General features: G+C 53.6%; 2 protein-coding genes across 9 annotated transcripts; one reads left to right on the top strand and one right to left on the bottom strand.

The window, feature by feature from the left end:
- Positions 1-217: 217 nt before the first annotated feature.
- Nme4 (NME/NM23 nucleoside diphosphate kinase 4) lies at positions 218-18,232 on the bottom strand. 2 transcript variants are annotated; one of them, XM_046441127.2, is made up of 5 exons: positions 18,027-18,232; positions 1,811-1,944; positions 1,474-1,575; positions 1,236-1,348; positions 218-628 (listed from the first exon to the last, which is right to left on the bottom strand). In XM_046441127.2, the coding sequence occupies exons 2-5, from the start codon at positions 1,823-1,825 to the stop codon at positions 505-507; spliced, it is 354 nt and encodes a 117-aa protein (XP_046297083.1). In that variant the 5' UTR covers positions 1,826-1,944; positions 18,027-18,232; the 3' UTR covers positions 218-504. The 2 variants fall into 2 exon arrangements, with proteins under 2 accessions (XP_046297083.1, XP_046297079.1); XM_046441123.2 differs by lacking the exon at positions 18,027-18,232 and adding an exon at positions 3,901-4,033.
- Pgap6 (post-GPI attachment to proteins 6) lies at positions 17,777-27,123 on the top strand. Of its 7 annotated transcripts, none has more exons than XR_009226562.1 (13): positions 17,777-17,921; positions 20,778-20,955; positions 21,050-21,257; positions 21,423-21,550; positions 21,691-21,959; positions 22,049-22,368; positions 22,778-22,868; positions 22,961-23,084; positions 23,374-23,510; positions 23,893-24,176; positions 24,250-24,396; positions 24,517-25,230; positions 25,359-25,456. XR_009226562.1 is itself a non-coding variant. In XM_046441088.2 (13 exons), exons 1-13 carry the CDS (start codon positions 17,792-17,794, stop codon positions 26,068-26,070), a joined length of 2,085 nt encoding a protein of 694 aa, XP_046297044.1. In that variant the 5' UTR covers positions 17,777-17,791; the 3' UTR covers positions 26,071-27,123. The 7 variants fall into 7 exon arrangements, 6 of the variants coding, with proteins under 6 accessions (XP_046297044.1, XP_046297026.1, XP_046297016.1 ...); XM_046441088.2 differs by lacking the exon at positions 24,517-25,230 and adding an exon at positions 25,774-27,123 and having other exon boundaries at positions 21,691-21,817; positions 22,252-22,368; positions 25,359-25,475; XM_046441070.2 differs by lacking the exon at positions 24,517-25,230 and adding an exon at positions 25,774-27,123 and having other exon boundaries at positions 23,998-24,176; positions 25,359-25,475.

The raw sequence follows: 27,123 nt of genomic DNA, 5'->3' as shown, positions 1-27,123 counted from the left end.
CAGAATCAGACTGGCTAGGCAGAGTTCCACTAGAATTTCCCCAGATTTCAGGCTGGAGGGCTCTGGACTCCTACCTGATTCATACAGTCATCAAAGTCAGGGAACCCCTTCTCTGTGTGCAAGGCAGGAAGCTTCAATTTTATTCTGTTTACTACTTCATAAAAGCATCTTTACTGTCTCAGAAATGGCAGAAGACAAAATGAGCACACCACCCCCATTATAATCAGTGGATTTTAATGTGTCTCCTTTGGAGCAGTTAAGGTGACCTCTGAGGATGCCCAAAGGTTGTCTGGCACTTTGGTACAGAAGGATTTGGTCCAATCTTGTGCTGATTTAGGATACAGAAAGGCACATAGACTTGGGCCTCAAACTCCCTTGGGCTGGGGTGGGGCAGAAAGTGAGCAAGAAAGTGGTTTGGGGGAGACAGGATGGGTGTGGCTTGAGTTGTTGACCAAAGCAGTAGGTTCTGGGTGGTTGCTGGGGCACTGAGGGCAGCACAAGCCCTCAAGCTGGGTAGCTGCTGCTGTAGTGGCCCCCATCTGCCCAGTTCACCAGCTCGCTGCTCTGGAACCACAGCTGGATCTCTCTCTGGGCGCCTTCCACTGAGTCACTGGCATGGATGATGTTCCTGTGCCAGGTGACAAGTAGCTTAGTCTCCAGTGTGCACCCGAGGGCCCTAGGGTCAATCTGCTGCTCCCCTGCACCCACGGGAGCAAGCAGGTGACTGCAGAAGGAAAAGGAAAAATAGGAGCCAGAAAACTGCCAGCCCAGCCTCTGCGGCCAGCCCAAACCCTGACTTTTGGGAACCTCCTTTCCCCACCAGTGTCCCACACCAGCCCTTCAGGGTATCTGGCAGGACAGATAACACGCAACACAGAGTACAGTCAAAACAACAATCAATGAGAATGTGTCATCATCAATAAGTGCATGGAAGGGCAGGGAAAGAAGTTGTTCTAGTCAGTATTATTATTATTCATGTCCCACTGTCAAGCCTCTTTGGCTTCACCCCCCACCAAGGGTGGGGAAAGCTCTGTCACATTTCTGTGACTGAGAGCCTCAGCACCCAGCCGCTTCAGCACCCAGCAGGGGAGTGTGACCCAGTTAAGTGCAAGGTTGGTCTCCCACAGCTTCACCCGCCACCCAGCGAGAAACCCAAGCCTTGGGATCTGCATGCTGTTGCTGGAATGGCCCTTCTCACCCCACAGCAGGCAACCCAGGTATCAGGCTCCCAGTACCTGCTGATGTGGATGCTGAAGTCCCCCCGGATGGTCCCAGGGGCAGCCTCAGTGGAGTCACTGTGTCCTATCATGGCCCTTGAGGTGCGGACCACATTGTACCCTTCCCAGACCTGCAGTACAGAGCTACAAGTTGGGGAGAAGTGAGGAGCACCAAGAGCCCAGGGCTCAATCCTTTCCCTGTGCTTGGTGGAGGACACACCCACATTGCACATCCTCCACCCTGGTCCGGTCATACCATTGCCACCACGGGCCCAGAGCTCATGTAGCTGATGAGGGCTGGGTAAAAGGGCTTCCTCTGTAGGTCCTGGTAGTGCTCAGCAAGGATGCTCTCAGGTGCCTAGGTAACATGGGAGAGGGGTAAGAGGAGTCCCTAAAGATGAGCCTGCCCGCCCCCAAACTGGTGTCCTGACCTCAGGGCACATTGCAGTTAATACCTACATAGGCTGGCATCCCAGACAGATACCTCCCCACACCTGCAAATACCAAGCCAGAAAACCCCCTTGACACTGGATTGAGCTGTGAATGGCCAAGAAGCACCCCCAGTACCTCAAACACTACACAGGCTCTGATACCTGCAGCATCTTCATGCCAACCAACTTGAAGCCCCGCCTCTCAAAGCGCTGGATCACAGCTCCGATGAGCCGCCGCTGTACCCCATCTGGCTTCACTGCAACCAGGGTGCGCTCCTGGGTCCAGGAGGGCCCTCCTTTAAAAGTGGGAAAATTTAGGGCTGCCATTACTCACCCTTTCACATCTCCCCAACCTGAGTTCCTGCCTGGGCCCAGACAGCACTAGGCTTCAGAGTGCCTTTATGCAGGGCAGCTCTAGAAGGAACAAGCACAGCACTCCCAAACAGGAGCTACCTCCTAGCACTGCCTCCCAGGGGTACCCAAGGCAGCCTGTCCCCACAGGTTTCTCCCACACAGTGGCAAAAACTGCCCAAGACTGGTGCAGTGGTGTACACCTGTAATCCTAGCAGCTCAGGAGGCTGAGGCAGGAGGATTGTGAGTTCAAAGCCAGCCCCAACAACTTAGTAAGACTCTGTCTCAAAAAAAAAATTTAAAAAGGGCTGACGATGGGGGCTGGGGATGTGTCTTAAGCGTTGGGCCAGGTTCGATCCTCAGCACTACATACAAACAAAGATGTTGTGTCCGCCGAAAACTAAAAAAGAATAAATATTAAAATTCTCTCTCTCTCTCTCTCTCTTTAAAAAAAAAATAAAGGGCTGAGGATGTAGCTCAGTGGTTGAAGGGTCCCTGAGTTCAATCCCTGATACCAAAAAAAATAAAATCTGCCCAAATGGAGAATGGAGCTAGCTTCTTTTGAAAGGCATCTTAAAGCCAGACATGGTGGCACATGCCTGTAATCCCAGCAGCTTGGGAGGCTGAGGCAGGAGAGTTGCAAGTTCAATTGCAGCCTCCACAATTTAGCAGAGCCCTCAGAAACTCAGATCCTTTCTCTAAATAACATACAAAAAAGGGGCTGGGACTGTGCCTCAGTGGTTGGGTGCCCCTAAATTCAATCTTGGGTACCAAAAAAGAAAAAAGGCATCTTAATTAGCCCCGAAACCAGGGAGGCCCAGCCTGGCTTAGCCTGAAGCCCACCTGGGGACCTGGAGAAGCTACACTGGAAAGTGCACACCGCTTGTCCTTCAGGAAATGGCAGGTGCTGTCTGAACCCCAGCCCTGTCACATTGTGAGGAGCCACCTCTGGTGTAGGCACCCAGAAGAGGGGAAGTGCAGATGGGCCAGGCAGTGGGGACACAAGGGGCTTAAGACTGAGAGGAAAGATGGAGGGGTTCCTATCCATAACTGAGAAGACTGGCGCCAGGCAGGAACTCAGCAGCTGTAGGACATCAGGCTTGACTCAGACCAGTCCTGAGCCTCTCTCCAGAGGGCACTGCCCGGGGGGGGGGGGGGGGGGGGGCACCCTCATTGTCCTGCAGCCCCAAAGCACTCCCAGAGCAAGGAGCATCCCAGACCTTGGATGACGCACAAAAGAAGATGGGCAGAATGAAGGAAAAATACCAAGCCGCAGGCCAGGTGAAGAGCTCCATCCTCAGGAGGAAAATTAACAACGACGTGCAGTGCGCAGGGCAGCAAATGGAGGGGGATCAGCACACCCCTCGGGGCTGAAGAACCCGGCAAGACCTCCCTCCACTAGCTTATTTGTTTCCCAAACCAGCGCTGGTGCTGGCTAGTTTGTGCCTGGGGGAGGCCGTCCACTTTCCAGAGCGCATGGAAGAAAAACAATATTTGGCTCTCAGGAAACGCACTGAGGGGAGGCCGTCAGGGCAGGGGTCCCACACAGGGCTGGGCCAGGCAGCCTTGGGCCTGGTGTCCCGACTCTGGCCCAGTTTGTCCAGGAACTGACGGCCCCGGCAACAAAGGCTCCACAGGGAGTCCCCTATAAGCCATCGGTCCACTGGGACCGCCATCACGCTCGGGGTTGCCATCTGGCCTTTGGGTTTCTTCTGCTCTGGACCTTCGGCACCCCCAGAGCCAAGTAGCCTGAGGCTTTGCGGCTGCTGGGCCCCGCAGGGTGGGAATGCAAGGAGGGCGCAGGGCCAAGCCCGCGCCGGGCCAGCGCTTCCAGGCTGCCCGCCGCACGTGCGCGAACAAAGACCGGGGCCGCCCGCCCGCCTCCCGCCCGCGCGACTCACCCGAGCTGGGGCGCACCAGCTGGCGCGGGCCCGGGGGGCGCGGCCCGCACAGCAGCGCCCGAAGCGCTGCACGCCGGTAGAGGCTGCCCATGATGCGGGCCGGCCCGGCGGCGCGCGCGGCGAGGCCAGGGCGGGGCGGGGCCGCGCTTCAGGACCGCCCCGTGCGCCCCAGGGGCGACCCGACGGGGCCCATTCCCCACTCCAGGCACTTGGAAACCCTCCGAGTCGGTTTCTGTTAATATCTGAAGCAAGTAAAATTTAATAATGAGACCCAGCTAGAGTTAGTTCTGCCTCTGTTACCACAGCAACTGTTTGATATTGGAGACGGAGTCAGGACAGGGCGCTCTTTGGGCTCCAGGCTTCCGGATTCTTCTTCCTAATTAGGAGGAAAAGACCGGTCACCGGCCCTGGAGCCCAATAGGGAGCTAACTTCCCTTAGGGGCTATGTAAGTCCCTAAACCACACCGCTGCTGCTGCTGCTGCTGCTACTGCTGCAGACGCTTCCTCCTCTACTGTAGCCTGCGCTGAATAAACCCATCTCTGGATGACCTTGTGTGCTCCCTCACTTTCATACTTAGAGTGGTTGGGGTCTTTCATTAATGCCGTGACTCAGATTGGGCTCCCCTCACCCTCACTAGGTGAGGACCCTAATCCGGATTCACCCCCACCGGCCCCAACTCGTCCCCGGTCCATTTCCTTGGTTGCAGGACCCATATCCACCACGGGTCTTCAATTGGTAAGTTTCCCGCTTCTTGCTCACCCCTGCAGGTGGACTCTCAGGGGAAACTGACCGTGGATCGTCAGACAGTACCCCTGACCACCTGTGGGAGGGGAATACACCCCGCCTAGGCCTTTAATCCTCCTACCCCGCAGCCCTGGGCACCCCCCATCCCCCGCATTGATACCACCTGGTTATCGGTGACAAGTACTGCTTTCCCACGCAGTTGATGTTTGAACATTAGAGAAGCATGCTGAGGCAAGCATATGAAGCAGGGTTTATTTAAAAAGGGGTAATAGACTTCTCCCGCCAGGGAGAAGGGGGCCATAGCTGGTATCCCGTTATCCCAAAAAGTGAGGTATTCTGCCCTTTTTATGTATGTCCTGGGCTTCCTTTGTTCTCCTGCCTTTTTCCCCTAATCTTTCTCCTTCCTGCATACTTGACTAGGCCCAGGAATGCTAGGTGGGAAGGCCAAAAGGTGGGAAACAGGTGGGCTGAAGGGGGAAGGGCAGGATGGAATAGGCAAGGACACATTAACAACCTTATAGCTCCCTGTTGGGAGGAGGAATTCCTGGGACAGGTTACCTGGGCAACAGGTTGGAGCTGGGGCTGGTTCTTGATAAGATCCCACAGGGGACTGTCTCCAATTTCCCAGACTCACTCAAAATTGGCCTCCTGGATCCGATCTGACTCGATTTACCTATCTACACTGACTGCCTGTCTAATTCTGGCTTCAGCATCACCCCATCACTTCCCCAGCCCCCTTTTAGTCCCCCTACAACCTGTTCTAAAACTCAACCTTTCTTCACATACTATCCCCCTCCGCGAAGTGGCGGGTGCTGAAGTCATTGTGAGGGTTCATGTTCCCTTCTCCCAAATTGAGAAGCGCCTGGGCTCATACACTTCCAACCCCTCCCCATAGACTGAGGAATTTCAATACCTTTTTCAGGCTTTAACCTCTCTTTTCACAACATTTACTTGATCCTGGCCAATACTCTTCTCCCAGAGGAGCATAGATGAGTCTGGGTGCAAGCCCATAATTACGCTGATGAGGTTCATCAAACCACCTCGGCTCACCCACAGATAGGCACTCAGGCAGACCAGGACCCTAATTGGGACTATAATACTGCCGCAGGATTAGCCCTGAGGGACCAATTTTCCACCTGCCTAGTTGCCAGACTCAGACAGGCAACTCAGAAGGCAGTTAACTTCAAAAATCTCCAAGAGATCATTCAAGATAAAAATGAGAACCCCCTCCACTTTATCTTAGATAGGCTGACTCAGGCCCTCCAACAATATGCTAATTAAGACCCTAAAACTCCTGATGGGAGACAGTTCCTAACGACCCATTTCTTCTCCCAAAGCTACCCCAACATATAGGCCAAACTAAACAGGTTGGAAAGAGGGCCTCTCACCCCACAGAGGTGCTGGCGCTGGCCTTCAAGGTCTACAATAATAGGGAGGAAAAGGCCAAATTCCACAAATACCAGATGCTGGCTCAGGCCATTCAGGCATCGGGCCCCCCCTTCATCCTCTAAAGGACCTCTAAATGGCCCACCAGGGCCATGCTTTAAATGTGGAAGGGATGGCCACTGGGTCAGGGCTTGCCCTAACCCAAAGGTTCCTATCCAACCCTGCCCAAAGTGCCAGTGTCCCGGTCATTGGGCTGTGGACTGCCCTGGAACCCGAAGGGGGCCAGGGAGGCCCACAGCCTCACACATGACCTTCTGGGACTAGGGGCGGAGGACTGACAGGACCCTAAGATTTCCTTCCCTGATGGCCATCACCACACAGGAACCAAGGGTCACACTCATTATAGACAAACACCCATGTTGGTAGGTGCCCAAACCTTCATGCCTAGGATCACTGCCCTAATCTCCTGCTCATTCCTCTGGGTCATATTCTCCCACCAATTCTTGGTTATGGCCCAATGCCCAGTTCCCCTGCTAGGGCGAGACATCCTCTTCAAATTTGAGACATCCATCACTTTCAATCTCAACAAGTCTCCTACATTCTCTCACTAATCATATCCCCTTCAACAGAGGAGGAACTCCCCCTTCCCTTTCCCCTAGACAAAGTCAACCCCAAGGTATGGGATACCACAACCCCATCACTTGCACAGTGCTCCCCCGTTATTATTACTTTAAAACATCCAGATGCCTATCCATGTCAACCCCAATATCCGCTTCTCTCTGCCAGCCTGATCAGCCTACAGCCCATCATTCAAGATCTCTTAACCAAGGACTTCCTCAGACCCACCCACTCACCTTTCAACACTCCTATTCTAGCAGTGAAAAAACCTAATGGCAACTTTCGTTTAGTTCAAGATCTCGGCTGATCAATGAGGCTGTTAAACCCATACACTCCTTGATTCCAAACCCATATACCATCCCGTCCTCTATACCTCCTTCCTCAACTCACTTCTCAGTGATAGATCTCAAGGATGCTTTTTGCTCTATCCCCTTGGCCCCACAGTCCCGGGACTTCTTTGCTTTCACTCAGATCCTGAAACACGCCAGTCTCGCAAACTGATCTATACGGTCTTACCCCAGGGCTTCCGGGACAGCCCCCTATATTCGGACAAACTTTGGCCACTGATCTAGATGACCTGTCCCTCTCACAGTCCCGATTACTATAATATGTAGATGTCCTACTCCTCTGTAGTCCCTCCCTGGAATAATCACAGAATGACATCTCACTTCTTCTCAATTTCCTAGCTGAAAGGGGCTACCGGGTTTCTCCTGCTAACGTCCAACTTTCAAAGGCCCAAGTTACCTACTTGAACCTGTCCTGTCCACTGCTCCATGGCTACCACCACCAATCACAAGACTTATATCAAGCAACTACAGACTCCCAGAACCATAGAGGAAATCCTTTCATTCCTGGGGCTAGCAGGATACTTTAGAACATGGATTCCCAGCTTTTCTCTCTTAGCGAAACCCCTATATGACCTTGTCAAGTCTTTCCCCTCCAAGGTCCCTACAGGAGACCCCGTCCAACCTTTCCAAAAACTCCAGCAAGCCCTTTTGCAAGCCCCAGCACTGCAACTGTCTGACCTTCAAAGACCATTCCTCTGTACTGCCATGAGAACCAGAATCTATCCCTAGGAGTGTTGGGTCAAATGTTAGGCCCCTTATTTGCCCCTGTGACTTATCTGTCTAAACAGTTAGACCCTACTGTTTGGGTGTGATCACCATGTCTCCACACCCTGACAGTGGCCCATATCTTGCTCCTGGAAGCTACAAGGTTAACTTTTGGAGCACCTATAACAATTGCCAGTCCCCATCATCTCAAAGAACTCCTAAGATACAAGGGACTCCAGACTCTCCTGCCTTGCTGCATCCTTTCCCTCTTAGTGACTTTCATACATGACACCTCTACCTCCTTCCTGGCTTGCATGTCCTTAAACCCTGCCTCCTTGCTCCCCACTTCATCTACCCATCCCTTACACAACTGCAGGGAGGTCTTGAACTACCTACACTCAATCTTCCACCCCAATCCCCCAAGCCCTACAGACTTTTCTCTCCACCTTTTTTACCCTGTCTTCAACAAACAGTTCATTAAAGACATCACCGCTGCTTGCCAAGTCTGCCAGCAAGTCAACCCACAAACCCCTCTAAAACCAGGAACCTTTCCTACTCATCAAGCTCAAGGTCACATCCCCAGAGCCAACTGGCAGGTTGACTTTACGCACATGGGTGAGGTGTTATAAGTACCTTCTGTTCTTTATTGATACCTTCTCAGGCTGGGTCGAAGCATTCCCCACATACCACAAGACAGCCTCCACTGTGGCCGCCTTCTATTAACTGACATTATACCAAGATTCGGGGTACCCAAGTCCTTCCAGTTGGACCTGAATTTATCTCTCAGATCACACAACAAATCACAGCATTCCTAGATTACCCTGGCACTTCCACATCCCTTACCATCCACAATCATCTGGCAATTGTTATAGGTGCTCCAAAAGTTAACTTTGTAGCTTCCAATCACACTCTTAAAGAAATTTTAACCCAACTTTCCCTCGAGGTTCACCACGACTGAGTCAAGCTACTTCCCATGCCTTATTCCACCTTAGAGTACTTCCAAAGAAACTCTCACGACTCTCACCTTTCGAGGTCCTTTATGGACGGATGCCCTGTTCTGCCCCCTGGCCTCACTCCTTCCCCCCTGGCACCTGGCTGAAAACCTTTCCTTTCCTCTTCTCTCCTTCATCCACTCTGAACTTTGGAAACATGAAGACCTCCTATTGCCTGATGCATCCGATCTTTCCCTGACCTTCCCTTTAACCTCCGGCATGTGGGTCTATTATACTCCCCTTTCCAAGAGCACAGACTTTTCCCCAAAATGGAAAAGACCCTTACAAGTTGTCCTATCTACCCCCACAGCAGCCAGACTCTTGGAAGGATCAGCTACGCTGTCCCCTTGGATTCACATCTCCCGACAGAAGCTGACTCCCAGCCGCGCCAAGGAGGAACAACATTCAAACACCTCGCTTGCACTACCTCCTAAACCCACTTACACCTCTCACCTCCACCCTGATAGGCCTGTTAAGCTCCGCATCTCCCAGACATCATGCTAGCCTTGCTCACGACCCTCTTACACGTTTTCTTCCTTCCTCTTCCCAGGCTTGCCCCCAATTCTTGCAGTACCCCGCCATGCATGTACACTTTTCAAATTTGGTAGCTTAACAACCATGGTCAGGAAACCCATCTACTCAATCAGTCCTCCTGCCCATTAGCTAGCTGCCCCTCCATCACCCTCTCCTTTGATGCAGTCTCCACTTGCGCCCATCAATGTGGCCATGGTTTGGCCAGCTATCCTAAGTTCTTATGCTTTGAGGAGGACCAGCGAAACGACGCTAGGATCGCTTGGGCTGGGTAGGCTGCCCTTTCTGGAACTGTGAATATCATTGGTCCCATCCCTCCATGGGGAAATCCCAATGGGGAATCAGGCCAGGTGCCTACAGTCAACCAGTGGGTCCCACAATGTTACATTTCAGTTTCCCGATCCCTCCTCTTGGCAATCCAGGATAGCAGCTGTAGGCTTCTACAACTCCAACGGGTACAGCAGCAGAGGGAAAATCATCATAAAAAAAGATCATTACTGACTCCTCCTCACAAGGGGCCTACAACGTCTCAATGCCACCCAAATTCACACCAAGTCACAGCACAAATCCTTAAACTACCTTCTCATGGGATAGGATATTAACACTCTCCCTCCAGCTCCTTCACAAGATTCTACTTCCAACTTCTCTTCCTGCTTTCTCTGTGTGCCTCTTTGGTGACCCCTACTGGCCCCTGTCGCTATTAATGCCACCCACCTCCACTGGGTCCTGCCCAGCCACCAACAGCCCCATATCTCCTACCCTACACCTGTCTTCCCCTGTTCATTAACATCACCACCCATTGGGCAACCACTTCCTCATTCTGCCCCAGGGGGGACCCACAACACCCTCAACACCAACGTCACTCTGCCTCCTCCTGCGCTTTTCCTCTGCAGATACTACTTGTTCTCCTGCATCTCCCCACCACGCTGGGGCCTGTTACCTGTCATCCTTATCCCCAGCCTCACCCTATGCACCTTGGCCGAGGCTGAGGACATCCTTACATCTCCTGAGAGTCATCACCACAGGAGAGCAGCCGTCCTGGCGGGAATCAGCCTTGTGGCTTCAACAGTGCTTCAGGGGTAGCCATCCCATCGGGGGCATTGGTCATTACTCAATCCTTCTCTCAGGAGCTGGCAGACCTTGGGGACAAACTCACACAAATGGCAGAGGCCTCCCTCAGCGCCATCCACTCCCTCCATGCCCAACTCTCCTCCCTGGCAGAGGTCGTCCTCCAAAATAGATGGGCCTTAGACCTTATAACAGCTGGAAAGGGAGGCACATATGTGTTCCTGGGCAAGGAGGGCTGTGATTATGTCAGCCAGGCTGGGATGACCGACCATAGCATGCACAAGCTAAAGCAAGTCATTAAAGACCTCAGGGAAAAGCAAGAACAATCCTTCGTCCGGAATGCATGGAGCCCATAGAAGAGTCTGCTTCCTTGCCTATTACCTTTGCTGGGGCCCCTCGCTGCCATTTTTGCCATCTTATCTGTCATTCCTTGCATCTTCAGATGTCTCAGCTCTCAGATCTCAACAATCTCTAATCAAATTTTCTTTTTTTTAAGAGAGAGAGAGAGAATTTTTTAATATTTATTTTTTAGTCTTCGGCGGACACAACATCTTTGTTTGTATGTGGTGCTGAGGATCGAACCCGGGCCGCACTCATGCCAGGCGAGCGTGCTACCACTTGAGCCACATCCCCAGCCCACTCTAACCAAATTTTCAACCAGCTCCTTCTTAGGCATTACCAACCACTCCCAAGAGAGGCTGACCCATCCCGAGGGGACCTCTCAACGCTATAACTTCTCCTGTACCCCACCAACTTCTCGCTGCCCCGAGGGCTCTTCACTTCAAACTACACCACCAGTCCGAGGCCTCTGCTTTGCCACCACGGATTCATCAGCAGCTAAGGCCTCTTGATCTTACTGCTTGTAACGGGATTGTGGATGTCTCTCATGATTCTCAGTCTATCCTCCACAAATCTTACAAAGTAATTATCTACACCCTTCTCTTTGTAGCCCCTGTAATTGTGGCCTGTGTGATCTATGGAGGAGAGGAATGACTTTGGGACCCCCAGCCAGGGATGCTTCCGGTCCTTCGTGGAGGCGACTCAGGAAGATGCATGGCTGTTCCCTGAACTCCTCATCGTGTCCAGCTGGGAGCAAGCCCTTGAAGAACTATGGTTACAAGGCACCTTCATAGACTTCCCCCACATCCCGAAATCACAGGCTTTGGCAGGCGTCTACTGATTTGGCTGATATTACTCACTGACTTATTAACTTCTCTATCCAGCCCTCTGCCCCCAACACTCCTCCTCCTACCCCACAATGCCCCTGACTCAGCAGGAATTAGCCAGAGGACTCGGTGTCCCTTACATTTTAATAAATCAAAAAGGGAGGAATGTTGGGCACAGAATGAGGACAGGGCCAGGCCACCACCCCACAATGGCCACAGCCCCTAGGGCTCTAGGCTTCCGGCTTCTTCTTCCTGATTAGGAGGAAAAGTCCACCAAAAGAGCCCCCCAAAAGACCGGTCACCTGCCCAGGAGCCCAATAGGAAATTAACAACAGGAACTTACCATCACCCGGCCAATTGTAACCACGCACATTTCCCTCAGGGGCTAAGTCCCTAAACCACGCTGCTGCTGCTGCTGCTGCTGCTACTGCTGCTGCTGCTGCTACTGCTGCTGCTGCAGACGCTTCCACCTCTACTGTAGCCTGCACTGAATAAACCCATCTCTGGACGACCTGGTGTGCTCCCTCACTTTCGTATTTCGAGTGGTTGGGGTCTTTCATGTGATACACTTGTCCTTCAATTCTAAGGAGCAAACCCTGAGGTTCACACATGCTAGGCAAGCGCTCTGCCACTGAGCTATGTCTGCAGCGCAAGTGCCCAGGCTATTTTTCATGGAAGGTCCCACATGAGTCCTAATTCACCCCATTTTGCCCAACACGACGCTGGCACTAAATTCTGGGGTCAGTTTCTTTGGAGCGGCAGCCTTGCAGGACCTGAGGCTATCCTGGAAATCACATCTCTGTTCTGAGGAGGACTCTAGAGAGTGGACCTGGATTAGGAACAAGGGGGGACCAGGGCTTCTCAGCCTCTGCTTGATCCCTGATTTTGAATGGAGAAGATCCGGCATTTATTCTCAGCAGGCTTCTGATGGGAATGCTGAATCATTTCAAAGCGAATATATGGGACAAACTATGGTCATAATTGCAAACACAAACAGAAACCACAGATAAAATAATGAGATATCATTAGTAGATATCAGCAAGACAGGCATGGTGGCACATGCCTGAAATCTCAGTGATTCTGGAGGCCAAGGCAGGAGGGTCTCAAGTTCCAGGCCCACCTAGGCAATTTAGTGAGGTCCTGTCTTAAAAGAAAGGGGGCAGGGAGGCAGGGATGAAGCTCCATGGAGATGAGATACTCCTGGGTTCAATACCTGGTAGTGAAAATTAAAAATATGGGGCTGGGGTTATAGCTTAGTGGTAGAGTACTCGCCTAGCATGCACGCGGCACTGGGTTCGATCCTTAGCACCACATAAATATAAAATAAAGATATTGTGTCCACCTAAAACTAAAAAATAAATTTAAAAAAATAAAAAAATACTTCATTTGAAATGTTAGATCAGCTAGATCTTAAGAAGCTTTTGAACAGCATAAATTCTTTTGCTACTACTTTGAATAGAATTGGTCTTCAGCTGTTGAGTGTGAGTATAAAAAATAGATTTGACTTTTATATATTGATTTTGAATCTTGCACCCTTGCTGAACTCATTTATTATTTTTTTGGTTTTTTTTTAGAGTGGCAATTCCCAGGGCCTCATGCATGCCAGGCATGTGCTCTACTATGGAGCCTCATTCCCAGCCTCATTTAATAGTTTTAACAGTTTTTTTGAGACTTCCATGAGACTTTGGACATAGATGATCCATGCCATATAAGAACAGAGGAGGGGACTGGGATTGTGGCTCAGCGATAGAGCGCTCGCCTAGCACATGCGGGTTCGATCCTCAGCACAACATAAAAATAAAGATATTGTGTCCAACTAAAAAATGAATATTAAAAAAAAATACAGAGGAGGCAGGGTGCTGCCTGTGATCCCAGCACCTCTTGAAGCTGAGGCAGGAGGATCACGATTTCAAAGCCAACCTCAGCAACAACGGGGAAGCACTAAGCAACTCAGTGAGACCTGTCTCTAAATAAAATACAAAATAGGGGATGGGGATGTGGCTCATCAATCAGGCACTGGCGGAAACACCTGTCAATCATCAGGATCTCCTGACTAACACCTCTCAATCAGCAGAACCCCTGGCCAATCCTGGAGTTCAGCCAGTTCCCCTGACCAACTCCAGCGGGACAAGGGACCCTAAAAATCCCCTTTCTTGTCCCAAGCCCTTTCCTTCCTGCCATGAACCCCATAAAATCCCAGTCTGGTCAAGCTCCCAGGTGGTTTCTCCTCAGACCCTTCTCCAGTCCACTCTGTCCATCTGATCCAGTTCCGCCAGGGAGTGATATCTCAAATAAAGCCTCCTTTGGCGGACTTTTTAAATCTGCCTCCTTTGGTCCCTGCCTGCCTCACCTGATCTTACAGAAGGAAGGAAAACAGAGGTAGCTTTACTTCTTCTCTCTGGGTGTCTTTTATTTCATCCTTGTCTAGTTGCTCTGGCTTAACTCTCTGTACAATATTTTACAGAAGTGGCCTTCTTTTTCCAGGAGCTTAGGGTAGGAGACTAGTTGCTGATTTGAGAATGTACTTCTTAGTACAGGTGTTTGCAGCCATACATTTTACTCTAAGCACTTACTTCCCTAAGTTTTGATATGTTTTGTCTTCATTTTCATCCATCTCAAAGTTATTTTCTGATCTTTTTTTGACTTCTTATACTCTGAAAACATAAAACCATAAATCATTGTTGAAAGAAATAAAATTCTAAATAAATGAAAGAACATGCCGTGTTCATGGTTGGAAGACTCAATATTGTTCAAATGGCAATATTCTTCAAACTGACTAGTAGATTCAAATCAATCCCTTTCAGAATACCATCAGACTTCTTTGTAGAAACTGCCAAGTAGATCCTAAAATTCAGTGAACTTGCAAGAAACCCAGAATAGCCAGTAAAATCCTGAAAAATAACAAAGGAAGAAGACTCACACTTCTTGACTCAAGACACACCACATAGCAACAAGAAACAAGATAGTATGCTGGGCACAGTGGCACATGCCCACAATCGAAGGGACTCAGGAGGCTAAGGTAAAAGGACTGCAAATTTGAGGCCAGCCTCTGCAATTTAGCAAAACCTTGTCTCAAAATAAAATAAAAAGGGCTGGGTGAAAATAGTATGAAGGAGGGTTTAACTTTGGGTGCAGGATGGGAGAGAGCAGCCCAGGGTGTCTGAGGGCCTCAGACTTTCCTGCAATATGTGCAGGACAAGCACCTGCCTTCAGCTAGAAGGGAAATAGAAGATGAGGCTGAGTATCTGCTAGGTCAAGGGAAGGGTAGGCAATCAGGAGAGAACTTCTCATACTTGCTTGCTCTCCAGAACAGGGCCAGAAGCTGAGAAACACCCTTAGAAATTAAGTACTGCCCCTTAACTCTGGTTATTTGACCTAACTGAACTATAGTTTGGTTGGTTGGTTTCCATTTGTTAAATTTTTTTTTAATAGAAATAGATGAACACAATGCGTTTATTTTTATTTGTTTTATGAAGATTGGACCCAGTGCCCCACACATATGAGGCAAGCACTCCACCACTGAGCTACAGCCCCAACCCTCCATTTGTTAAACTTTTGAAATTTGTACACAGAGCACACCTTTGTGGTTGGCTGAAAAGCACACCAATTGTGGGATCTCCCCTACCCCTTCTGTAACCTTCCCCCCACAAGCAGTCTACTCTGGGGCCAGTGCTCACTGGAGTCTGAGCTAGGGAGGGGAAGGGTAATCTGGTTTGCCTGGAAATACGATATATCCATGTTAACCAACAACTGGATCTTCCTGCTTCATAGGCCATCCTTCAGAAGACCCCCAGACTTGTCTAAAAGGTGCATCAATATTCAGAACATATCTATGAATTATTCACTCAACCCTCTAGGAGCTCCCAGGTTTTTGCAAATGCAAACAGTTCTGCAGCAAACACTTTTGTGCATCTGTCCCCAGGTCCTATTTTTCTATTTCATGTTAATGTTGCCACATTATCTTTTAAAGGTTGGTTCACATTCCTGCCCACAAAGGGTGAGGTGCTCATTCCCTGGTAGGGCAATAAGTGCTCCCCCCGACCTTTTGTTTTTCCTAACCAGGTGACTTGTTTTAATTTATGGTTCCTTAACTGCTAGTGCAGTGAAGCCTTGCTTCCTGTGGCAGAACTCCTTCCATTGTTCAGCTATCACTTAGCCCTGGAGAGGAGTTCTGCAACCTCATTCCCACCCATCTGGGGACCTGAGGCACTGGAAACAGAAGCACACTCGGGACACAGAAGCACACTCGGGAAGGTTGTTCGAGTGGGGAGGACTGAGGGGGACTCTGAGCCCAGCCTGGGGCAGCAAATGGGGCATCCTCTGCTGACCATAATTGCTGTCCAGGCACAATTCTGGGTCGCTTCAGTGGCTACAGTGTGGTGCACTAAAATCACAGCTCAGCAAAATTCAGAATCTGACCTCTATCCCTTTAAACTGACAACTGCCTGGGAGCCTCCAGCAGTCAGGGGGTAAAGAGGGCCCAGCCCACATTCCAGGGGGGAAAAAATATAGGATCTCAGGGTCTCCTTCCTTCTAGCCAACACTCTCCATCTGCCCTTCTCTGGCCTTCAGTGGCCTTGGACTTGCAAGGTCAACTCTCTTTCCCCAATACCAGTACAAAGTTCCAAAGATTCAAATATGTATAGGGCCTCCTCACCATGGTTCCAGGCACATGGTTCCCCTCCCCCAGGATCAACCAGTGTAATCCGCTGCTGATCTTTCCTTCCGGAGACAGCTATGCCTTTCACACCGAGAATGAGATGTATTCCCCCCCCCCCCCCCCCCCCCCCCCGGTTTTCTTCAAAAAATGGTAGCTTTCTGGACACCCTGTTCTGCCCATTTTTTTTTTTGTTTGTTTGTTTAGTTTTTCTTTTTCTGCCCTTTTCCAGCTAATGGTGCTGTACTTGGTAGCACATTCCCAAACAACAAAGCAAGTACTTCACAGTATTTGCTTCATGATATGGATACTTCATGGTTCCAATTCCATATATTACCACTGATCATCCTCTAGGTGTATCTATACAGAATAGTGGTGGACAAAAACAGCCTCCCACTTCTGTGGACAGCAACAGGTAGACTTCAGAGGTGAATTACCAATCCAGGCTACCTGCTCCTGATATTTTTGGAAAGCCCCGTGGGTCCCGGAGGCAACCTAATCTCCCAGCCTTACACAATCCACCTTTCCTGTGTGATCAAACTTGTGAGTCTGTGATTTGTTCCGTAGGAATAGTCATCTGAGTATCTGTGTCCGTTTCTAGCAAGGGAGGGGGCACCATTCCTGTTGGTTTGCCTGACCTTGTGTAGCATTTTGACCATTTTCAAAGAGCTTTGGTGTTAATGGTCTGCAGGAGATCTTCACTTATTATTCCTAGGATCACCTCTGCGAGCTTATTTAATTGGAGCACCTCCCACAAACACACACAGCACGCTTGCGCACGCGCGCACACACACACACACACACACACACACACACTTTGCTCCTGCAGTTTTGCACTGCAGAAAGCTTTTCACCTCTTTGGTTTCCCCAGTCTTGCCTCTCTCACCTTCTGGGTTTTCCCCTAGGGCTTTTGTATACTAATCCTTAATCTGCATGGAATCTGCCAGCAGGTGAGGAGCTAGTCCCACCCACCTATGTGCATCTCCACCTTTATCCAGTTAATAAATTCCCAAAAGTGCAAGAAGCGACTTCATCTTTCCATGAATGGGTTTTACCCATCCTGATAGCGGTTTCGTGGTATGATGGGCCTGAGGCCACGCCAGAGGACTCAGCTATGAAAGGCGCACCAATCCTCACGCGCCCAGGGCTCCGGGGCCCAGAAGCCCCTGCCACCTTGTACCTCCTGCGCGTTCGAGACGTGCTCAGCGTGCCCCTTAGTTCCGAGTGACCCTCTGCCCCGCATCCCCCTGTGCGTCCCGCGTGACCCCTCTGTTCCCCGTCCGTCTGCGTTCCACTTGACCCTCCGGCCCTCATGCGTCCACTCTGTCCCTTTCCCCCACGCGTCCTACGTGTCCCTCCACCCAGGGCCACAGGTCTCCCCTGACGCTGCATGCGGGGTCGCGGCCCCACGCTGTCGTCTCCGGCGTCCCCCGCGCCCTTCCCGGTCCGCGCCGCCCCTCCTGCCCTCCCCACTCCAAGCCTCGGCCCGGGCTCCCGGCGGGGCGGGGCCTCGCAGGCGGAAGTGCCCCGGGCGCCGGCGACCCAACCCGCGGGGCAATGGGAGCCCGGACTCCGGACTGCAGCGGCGGCCGCAGAGGCGGCGGCGGCTGCCCGAGCGGCGGCGGGGGCGGGCGGCGCGGTACGCGGGCCGGGTAGCGCCGGCCAAGCGCGGAGTTATGGGCCGGGCCGGGACCGGGGGCGCGGCGCGGGCGGCGGCGGTGGCTGGGCCGCCGCTGCTGCTGCTGCTAATGCTGCTGCTGCTAACTCGGTCCCCGCCGGCCACCGCCGGCGACCACAGGAAGAGCGGTGAGCGAGCGCAGGACAGCGGAGCCATCAGGGGTCGCGGCGGGTGGGGGGAGGGCCTGGGGGCGGGACCCGATTGTGACTCACGGGGGGCACCTGTGCGCTCACCTGGCGCCAGCGCTAGGCCTACGTCCCCACCTGGTGGCGCTCTTCCTGGTGCTCTCGGGCGGAGAAGATGCCTGTGCTCCTTCTTCCGTTCCCCGGGCGGGGCTCGGCCAGGCCGGCCCTTCGGAATGTGCGCTTCGCTCCCTCCTGCTCCCAGAGCGTTCGGGTAGCACACCTGAGCGCGGAGGTGGAGGGGCTCAGGGGCCCGGGTCGGAAACCCGCTGGGAGGAATGGTGGGGTTGGGGTTCTAAGGGCCCCATCTCCTCTCGCAGGGCAGACCCCGGAGTAGGGGTCCCATATGCACCCCTTTCGTGGTGCCTCCCCACCCCCAGTGCAAACACTTTGAACTTGCTCGCCTTGCTTCCTGGAGGCTGTACTCAGTTGATCTGAGGCAGCCACCTGCAAGGGCGGATCTGGAGGAAGGGCACCTCCTCTTAGGGAGGAACCTGCTTGCTTCCCTGAGGTTTCCCATCCTTGACTGAGGTCCAGTGAGGTGATTAGACCAGGGTGTGCCACCCCTCTGGGTTCTTGACAGCCAGGCTGTCTACACCTCAGTCCCTACACACCCTTACCTCTAGACTGTAATTCGGGCTTCTGGGGTTCATCTAGTGCTCCAGGGGCTGGCTCCTCCACTTCCCTGTGCTCAGCCTCTCCCTCTTTCTCTGAAATACTGCTCCTCTAAGCTTCTGTTTCTTGAGGGCCATGCCTTCTGGTTTTTGAGGTTGGTGCAGCTTAACAGACAGTTTTTCCTGAGGACAATGCTCCTGATTAAATGCTACCCTGGATTTGATTACTCCACTTTCTCCTCTTTTTCCATCCCCTGGATGAGACCCTGGTGAGGGTGTCACTGGCAGGTGGTGCAGGGAGCACCTAGGCTGGGCAGGATAGGGTAGAGGCCTGGTGACCTGGATTAGACCCTACCTCCTCCCAGGTCACCTGAAAGGCAGGCTGCTAGTGACTTCTGGGCTCTGAGCACAGCCAGGTCTCTAGCTGGTTTGGAAGAAGTGGGACAAGGGTCTCAGGGCTGGCTCAGGGACTTCCTTTCCCCTTTCCCCACCCAACCCTTTATCTATGGAGTGTGTGGGACAGGGAAGGGTGCCTATGACTGGTGCTCCTCACCCTTCCTGATATCACATGGGGCTCGGCTTATCTTGCTGACTACCATATATGTCACCAAGATACCAGAGTGGGCATCTGGGCAGGGAAATTGGGTTGCAGAGCCTCCAGGAGCTTTGGAGGGGCTGTGTAGCCCTGGGGACATGGGATCAAGTCTTAGGGCAACCTGGAACTAGTCTCTTATCTCTTGTTTATCTGTTGAAATATCACAGCTACCACCTAGGTACTGTCATTGTAGGGGGCCAGTAAGGGTTTTTCCCATGGACGGTCAGGGAGCTGCACCTGCAGGGTGTTCTCCCTTCCTGGCCCCTCAAAGATGGAATGCCTGAGTGGATGACCATTTCTTCAAGATTCCACAAACCTGAGGACAGGGGTATGCCCTGCCTCAGTTCTCAGAACTTTAGTTTCTATTTACATTGTCATATCACCTGAGGGCCTACAGCAGCTCCTAGCTCTGTAACCACAGCTTGGAAAGTGGGACCTGGTGACTAGTAGACACCTGAAAAGCCTGTGATGAGTTGTGGGCAGAGCCTACTCCTACCCAGCCCCCATGCCAGGCTCCTCTGGTGCTCCTGTGACTTTGCCAGCAGGCTGCTGTCGTTTCTGCAGGTGCCTCTATGGAGAAGTCACGAGGCTGGCAGGGGAACCAGCTGCTCACCTGGCTCCCTCCCCATCCCTGGGGGAGGCCTGTGCCAGCCATTCTCTCAGTGAGGCAGAGGGAGGCTTCCTGAGTAGGAGTGCTCAGCCCAGAGAGTGAGACCAGATGCTGCTGTTTCTTCCTGAAGCACTTCACCGCTTATTAACCTTGGCAGAAGGAACACTGTCCATTCCACCTATGACGACCCTGGAGGGGAAGGGGCCCTAGTGAGGGGAAGGGGCACCCGTGGCCACGCAGGGCTCCAGAAGTGGATGACCAAGTCCATGGGCCCTTGCTTTCAGTCTTCATAGCCACCTTTGGATGTGTGCCCCAAGGGCAGTTAAAGTTCTCACCTACTTGGAGCCCAGAGGCCAGCTGTCCCTTGATCCCCATGCCTGGCCAGGCTTCTGACCTGGGGTTCCCCCATCAGGGGCTTTTTGTGGGTTGGAGTCTCTGCAGGCTAGAGAGGCAGGCAGCCACTGGAGTTGAGACTCTTCACCTGTGCATCTGTGCCATGGAGCAAGGAGTGTGTCCTCTGGTCAGTGCCCAGGGCAGTCATCAGGAGGGGTGGGGACTCCTGCCTGACCACCTCCTGTGTCCTTCAGCCTCCACCTCTGCCAGACTGTCATGCAGTTTGAGTGATGGGGCACACTGGCAAGCAAGAGAAGGATTAGGAAGCAGGGAACTGGGGGCCAGGGCTGGATATTGGGAGCTTCTGCAGGATGAGAAGTCCCTTTGGCCATCAGGGGAGGTAGGTGGAGGAATGGCTGCCTGAGGGAGAACTCCAGAAACCAGGGACAACCTCCAGGGGCCAGAGGGCAGTGAGGACCTTGGCTGAAGTTGAAGTTGGCAAGACTGGGGCTTTAGCACAGCTCCAGGACTTAGTTTCCAGAGTCCTTTCCTTTTGGGGGCCTCTGAGTGTAGCACCTAAGCCCTGCCTCATTTTTTTTTGCTGGAGGCAAGAGGGCCCTCGAACTGGCTGACTGTGCCTTTTCCTGCAGTGGTCGGGCTGGTGTCAGAGCACTTCTCCCAGGCCCCGCAGAAGCTGTCCTCCTACAGTTGGTACGGCAGCATCCGGCTCTTCCATTTCCGTGTGCCCCCAGACACCGTGCTGCTGCGCTGGCTGTTGCACGTGTCCTGGGACAGCAGCACGCCCTGCACCGATGTGGAGATCACCATGTAGGTGCCCAGCCTCCCACCTGCCCACAGCATCCGCATCTGACCAAGGTCCCTCACTTGACCCCTGACCCCTGCCCTATCCTCCTACCTCTAGGCACTTCCGCCATGGGGCCCCTCCCGTTATCAACCCGCTGGGCACCAGCTTCCCCAACAATACCATCCAGCAGCCCTCCTTCCAAGTCAGGGCACTGCTGACCTCCATGCTGCTGGACAACACCTCTGTGAACGTCTCCCACCCAGCCCCTGGGGACTGGTTTGTGGCCGCCCATCTGCCCCCCTCCTCCCAGAAGATCGAGGTACAGGTGAGGGGACTCACCTGTAGGGGTGGGGAGCCCCTGAGTGTTTGGATGGTCTTTCATCCCCCTCTTTGGAGCAGCCCTTGCTCTGGGTTCAGCCCTGTGCCCCAAGGCCTGCTGCTCGCCATATACCCTGCATTATCTGACACCCTAAGCTGCTTCTCTCCCTAGGGCTTTGCTCCCACCTGTGCCTACGTCTTTCAGCCTGACATGCTGGTCATGCGGGCTATGGAGGTCTCCATCCTGGAGCCTGATGTGCCCCTTCCGCAGACTCTCCTCTCCCACCCCAACTACCTCAAGTGAGTGGGGCCTGGGGTGGTCTGCAGGGCCCAGCCTTTGGGTCCTGGGCCTTGGGGTCCTGCTGGGAAGTAGGCTGGATCCCCCAGCTGAGTGGGTTGGAGGAAGCGCAGAGCCTGAGGGAGGACACCACCTTGTGCAGGATCTTCGTCCCTGAGTATACCCAGGAGCTTCTGCTGGAGCTGCAGGGCTGTGTGTCCAGTGGGAGCCCGGGCTGCCCTGTGCGTCTCACGGTGGGCGGGGCCACCCTTCCCAGCAACTTCCAGAAGGTGCTGACCTGCACAGACCCCACACTGTCCTGTCGTCTGTTGCTGCCGTCACCACCCTGGGGCCGGTGGCTACAAGTAACAGCTGAGAGCCTGGCGGGGCCCCAGGTGTCAGTGGCCTTCATAGCCCAAGCTGCCCTCACAGGTGGGCTGCCAGGGAGGGCTGGGTGGGATTGTCTCTTCCCCATCCTTACCCCCAGGCTTTCCTCCAGCTGAGCCTGGTACTCTTGGCAGCCTGCAGGCCATGGAGCATGACCTTCCAGCGCCTTCTGCGAAACAGCCCAAACCAGAGCCATGATACCTCCGTGGGCCAGCTGTCCCCAGGCCCTGCCCATCAGGGCCTAGGCAGGAGCAGTGGGGTGGGCGGTGGCACCTTCTGCCTCCTGAGCTTCCCCGTCATGAGGGAGGACATAGACACAGTGTCTGTGCGCTTTCAGCCCATGGATGGGATCTCGGTGCTGGTGCGTTCTGACGCTCCCTCCCTCTTGCGGCTCCACCTCGACACCGGCATGGACAGTGGGGGTTCCCTCACCATCACCCTGAGGGTCAACAAGGTACTGTCCTGATAGCCTGCTGTGCCTGTCTGCAAGTGGCTAATACCCAGACTTGGCTCAGGGTACTGGATAACCTACCTAGGCCTTTGTGCACTGACTTTGGCACCCTCTTGGGTGACAGTGACACCAACAGGCATGAGGCAGCCTGGCCCTGTCAGCAGATCCCAGAGATGAGCTTGAGGAAGGGGCTATGGAGTCACTAGGATCAGAGACAGCTGGAGGCAGGTCCAGGAGGGAAGGCTTGGGGTAAGCCCTGATCCAGCAGGAGCCTCAAGAAAGGCACTCAAGCACTTGCCAGGCTCCCTCGAGGCTCTGGGTTCCATCCCCTGAATGGAAAGAGAGACTGTGCTAGGAGTGGACACCATGCCACATCTCCAGGGGACTAACCCTGTGCTTCTTCCCCTTCCAGACTGAGGTCTCAGGGGACACCTTGGTGGTGGCCTGTGTGAATGCTGCCTCAGCCTTCCTCAGCTTCAACACTTCACTCAACTGCACCACAGGTACAGTGGGCAGGCAGCACCTGGCAGAGTGACTGGCAGGGTGACTGGCCGACCCCTCCATCCCCTCTGATGGGCCTTCCCACTCCATGCAGCCTTCTTCCAGGGTTACCCCTTATCTCTGCGTGCCTCCTCTCCTGTGGCCAACCTCATCATCCCCTACCCAGAGACAAGCAGCTGGTACCTCTCCCTGCAGCTCCTGTGCCCTGAGAGTCCTGGGTATGTAAACTGAGCTGAGACCAGTGGCTGTCACAGGATGGGGAGTGTGGGAGAAACCTGGCTCCCCACAGAAGTTAGGAATTACTGTCTCCATGTGTCAGGGTGGATCCCCTTTTCTGCCTGGCCATCCCTTCCATGGCAGCCCTGGCAGGGAGAAGGAGCATCAGTCCAGGCTGTTGGAACCTGGAGCTCAATTCTGGGTTCATTTGTCCATGAGCCTGTTGGGAGCAGTGGTGCTAAGTTGGCTGTAAAGGGCTGCGGTCAACCTCTTCATGTCCCCTCCTTTCAGGGTCTGTGAACAGACCATGGTCCATGTAGAGACCGTACTGTACCTGGTGCCATGTTTGAATGACTGCGGACCTTATGGCCAGTGCCTCTTGCTGCGAAGATATAGCTACCTGTATGCAGGTTGCAGCTGCAAGGCAGGTAAGGGCTTGGGACCTCCACACCTAGGGACAATCTTTGCTGACACTGGTATCCCAGCCCTGTACATCCCCTGTGGAAGCCTCACCAGGACTGCAGAGAGGACCCATGCAGGCAAAGCAGGGCCAAATGGTTTCTCCCCATTCTCATGCCTGCTGTGATCCACCGCCTAGGCAAAAACAGTGAGGTGTCTCCAGGGGTAGTCCTATCTGCTGACCTTGGCTCCCCTACCCCTGGCCTACTTATACCTGCCCATGTCTATACGTACTTGCCCACACTTGTTTTCCCTGTCCATGTCTGTTTCTACCTGTCTATACCTGCCCCCACTTGTTCACACCTGCTCACACCTGTCCCCACCTGCCCATTCTTACCCACACCTGTGCAGTCTGCACCTGGGTGATGGTAGGGATCTGGAATTCAGAAGGCTTCCCACTTGGAGCCTTGGCCCCAGGTACCTGCCTCAGGCCCCTGAACACTGCATGGCCCCCAGGCTGGCGTGGGTGGAGCTGCACTGACAACAGCACGGCCCAGACGGTGGCCCAGCAGAAGGTGGCCGCACTGCTGCTCACCCTGAGCAACCTCATGTTCCTGGTCCCCATCATGTTGTCTGTGCAGCGTGCCTTCCTAGTGGAGGCCTCTGTCTACTTCTACACCATGTTCTTCTCCACGGTAGGCATGTCCCACCCCTCTGGGGACCCCTGGGGGGGATGTCTGGGCTGCTGCTTACTGCCCCATCTGGCAGTTCTACCACGCCTGTGACCAGCCAGGGGAGGCGGTGTTGTGCATCCTCAGCTATGACACACTGCAGTACTGCGACTTCCTGGGCTCTGGGGTGTCCACCTGGGTCACGATCCTCTGCATGGCCAGGCTGAAGACAGTCCTGAAACACGTGAGTGACCTGAGACTGGGCTGGGTTCTGGGGAAGCATAGGCCCTTATATGTAGCTTGCACAAGGCAGTAGGCAGTGGGTAGTCATGGCCCTGAGCCTTGATTTTCACATGACTGTCAGCTATCCTCAGAAGAAGCCGCAGCAGCTGTGGAGAAAGAATTCTGGCCGTCAGAGGACACCAGGAACAAGGTCTTGAGTGGGGTTATGCAAGGCCCTCAGCCCTTGTCTGGGCCCTGCTCACAGAGGAGCCCACCCCAGGTCAGGCCTCCCTAAGGAACCCCGCCATGCTCCTGGGTTCCCCGATGTGCAGGACACTTTGGAGGTTTTACACGGCAGCTGGACCTGGCCAGTGAGATGAGTCTCTGGTTCCCGTGAATTATATTTTCTGCCAGGTCTGCTCTAGGTACTGCCTCCAGGGGCACCAGGGAAACCCTATGGTCAAGGCACAGAGGTTGAGGGAAGAAAGCTCCAAAGTGTGGGAGTCCGGCTGGGCTGAGTGTTGGGCCATGAACCTGCAGGTTGTGAGCAGAGGCGTCTGACAGAGACTTGGGGGTGGGAGTCCCCCGTAGGAACTATCTGGGGGAGGACTGAGGCTGCCCTGAAACCTAGGGGTGAGTGTATGGGTGCAGAGCTGCCACATATGGCTGTCCAGATTGTTTCCTTCCTCAGAGAGGGGCATCACCACCTCATCCCTGGAGGGGCCTGCCAGGCAAAGTCAGTTCCCCTCCAGTGCCTAGCCAGTGTTCACCTGCGGCCATTCTACAGGACCTGGAGGAGGATACTTCCCTCTTCCTGGGCAGAGCAGAGCAAATTCTGCCAGCAGCTCCAAGTGGGGTGGGCAGAGGTGCAGGAGGGTAATGGGGTGCAACGGATGGCCCATGTACCTGTCTGCCTGTCATGCTGGGTGCCATCCCCCAGTCCAAGATGTCATGACTCTGCAGTCATTCCTGTGTCTTATCCAGGTCCTGTTTCTCCTGGGCACATTGGTCATCGCCATGTCCCTGCAGCTAGATCGCAGAGGCATTTGGAACATGATGGGGCCCTGCCTCTTTGCTTTTATGATCATGGCCTTCATGTGGGTAAGGATCCAGGGCAGGCTCTAGAAGCAGACAGCCTCACACTCAGTCCTGTTCCTACTATCCACTCTAGGACCCAAATGCCCCACCTCTGCTGAGGGCTTCTGGTGGCACCTATAGAAGCCCAGCCTGACTGTGTCTAAGACCTGGGTCTGAGGACCAGTGGCCATGTACCCTTGATCCTCTCAGCAACCCATTCTCATGGTTTTGCTGCCCAGATCTGGGCAGCCCCACGACCACTGGTGCTGGACTCTTGGGAGCAACCAGGCTATGCCAACACTTGTATGGCTGTTTACTCCAGGTACAGCGCTGCAGGCACCGGCACCAATGCTACCCGACGTCATGGCAGCGCTGGGCCTTCTGCCTCCTACCTGGTATCTCCATGGCCTCTATGGGCGTTGCCATCTATACCTCCATGATGACCAGTGACAACTATTACTACACTCACAGCATCTGGCACATACTGCTGGCTGGGAGCGCAGCTTTCCTGCTACCACCACGGGAGGAGCAGACTGAGCCCTGGGCCTGCTCACAGAAATTCCCCTGCCACTATCAGATCTGCAAGAACAATCAGGATGAGCTATACACAGTGACTTGACGTAGCCAGCTTGGGGACACCTGCTACTGTAACTTCTTCAGTCAGGAGCAGGACCAAGGGAGAGGAGCCCTGTCCAGCCCTGTCCAAATTAGTTCCTAACGAAATAAAATTGCCCTGAGACCTTAGCTCCCTCCTCTAGAAGGAGGGATCACCACTCCCCAACTCAACCAGCTCCCTTGCTTCTGCTGCTGAAGTCCACTGCAGGTCTCAGCAATTTCTACAGGCCCCTGGAAACCACAGGTACCCTGTGCTCTGCTGGCCTGAAATGGCCAGAGGTGTAGAGAAAACTCCCTGTTCCCCTATAAAGTTATGATGTGAGACCCACATGGCCAAAGAGACCCCAGTCCACTGAGGCTGGTAGCTGGGCATTCCTAGCATCCTTTACATTCTGCCCCTGAATGCCAGCTGCCTCAGGTATGGGGACACCCTCCCCCCCCAGTGGCAGCAGCTGCAGTGGGAGAAACCAAGATCACCAAAGAGCTGATTGACCCCCAAGGATACAGCAGAGCCCTGCCCTTCCCCTGCTCTCTGCCGTGGAGCCACCATCCTGAGGAGAGCCTCCTGGGGAGGAGGCTACTCAGCAGTTCTGAAGGCCCCAGGAGGCACACTGTTGCAAGGCACTTGTGTACTGCTCACTTCAAGGTCCCTTCCTTGTCTGGTGAGCATCCTTTTGGGCTGCCCCCTGCACAAGGCCCACTGAAGCTTGGGGAGGAGTCTCTGGAGACCCAGCCCAGCCTTCCTGCTCCTGAGAGCTCTGCCCCCAGACCTAAGTGTTGTTTCCCTTTGAGTGGGGAAAAGGCTCCTGGAAAGCTGGTGCTGACGAGGACCAGGAGGCGGCCCTTCCAGCTCTGGGGGCTTTCTCTCTGGGCCTGTCCAGGGCCAGGTCTTCTGGAGTTCCACCAGCCCCAGGCACCTTGCGCACAGCCACCAAAGCATTCTCAACCTCTAAGAGGGGAAACATGCATATATGGTGTTTCAGGGGGTAAAATATTCCAAGGCATAAAGACATATTTTTATGTGATTGGTGAATTTAATATTATACAGTGATTTTTT

The sequence above is a fragment of the Marmota monax genome, unplaced genomic scaffold (genome assembly GCF_021218885.2).
Source record: "Marmota monax isolate L192 unplaced genomic scaffold, Marmota_monax_Labrador192_F-V1.1 WCK01_AAM20220418_F8-fsc00035, whole genome shotgun sequence".
Lineage (NCBI taxonomy): Eukaryota > Metazoa > Chordata > Mammalia > Rodentia > Sciuridae > Marmota > Marmota monax.
This window is presented reverse-complemented; position numbering and strand designations above follow the sequence as displayed.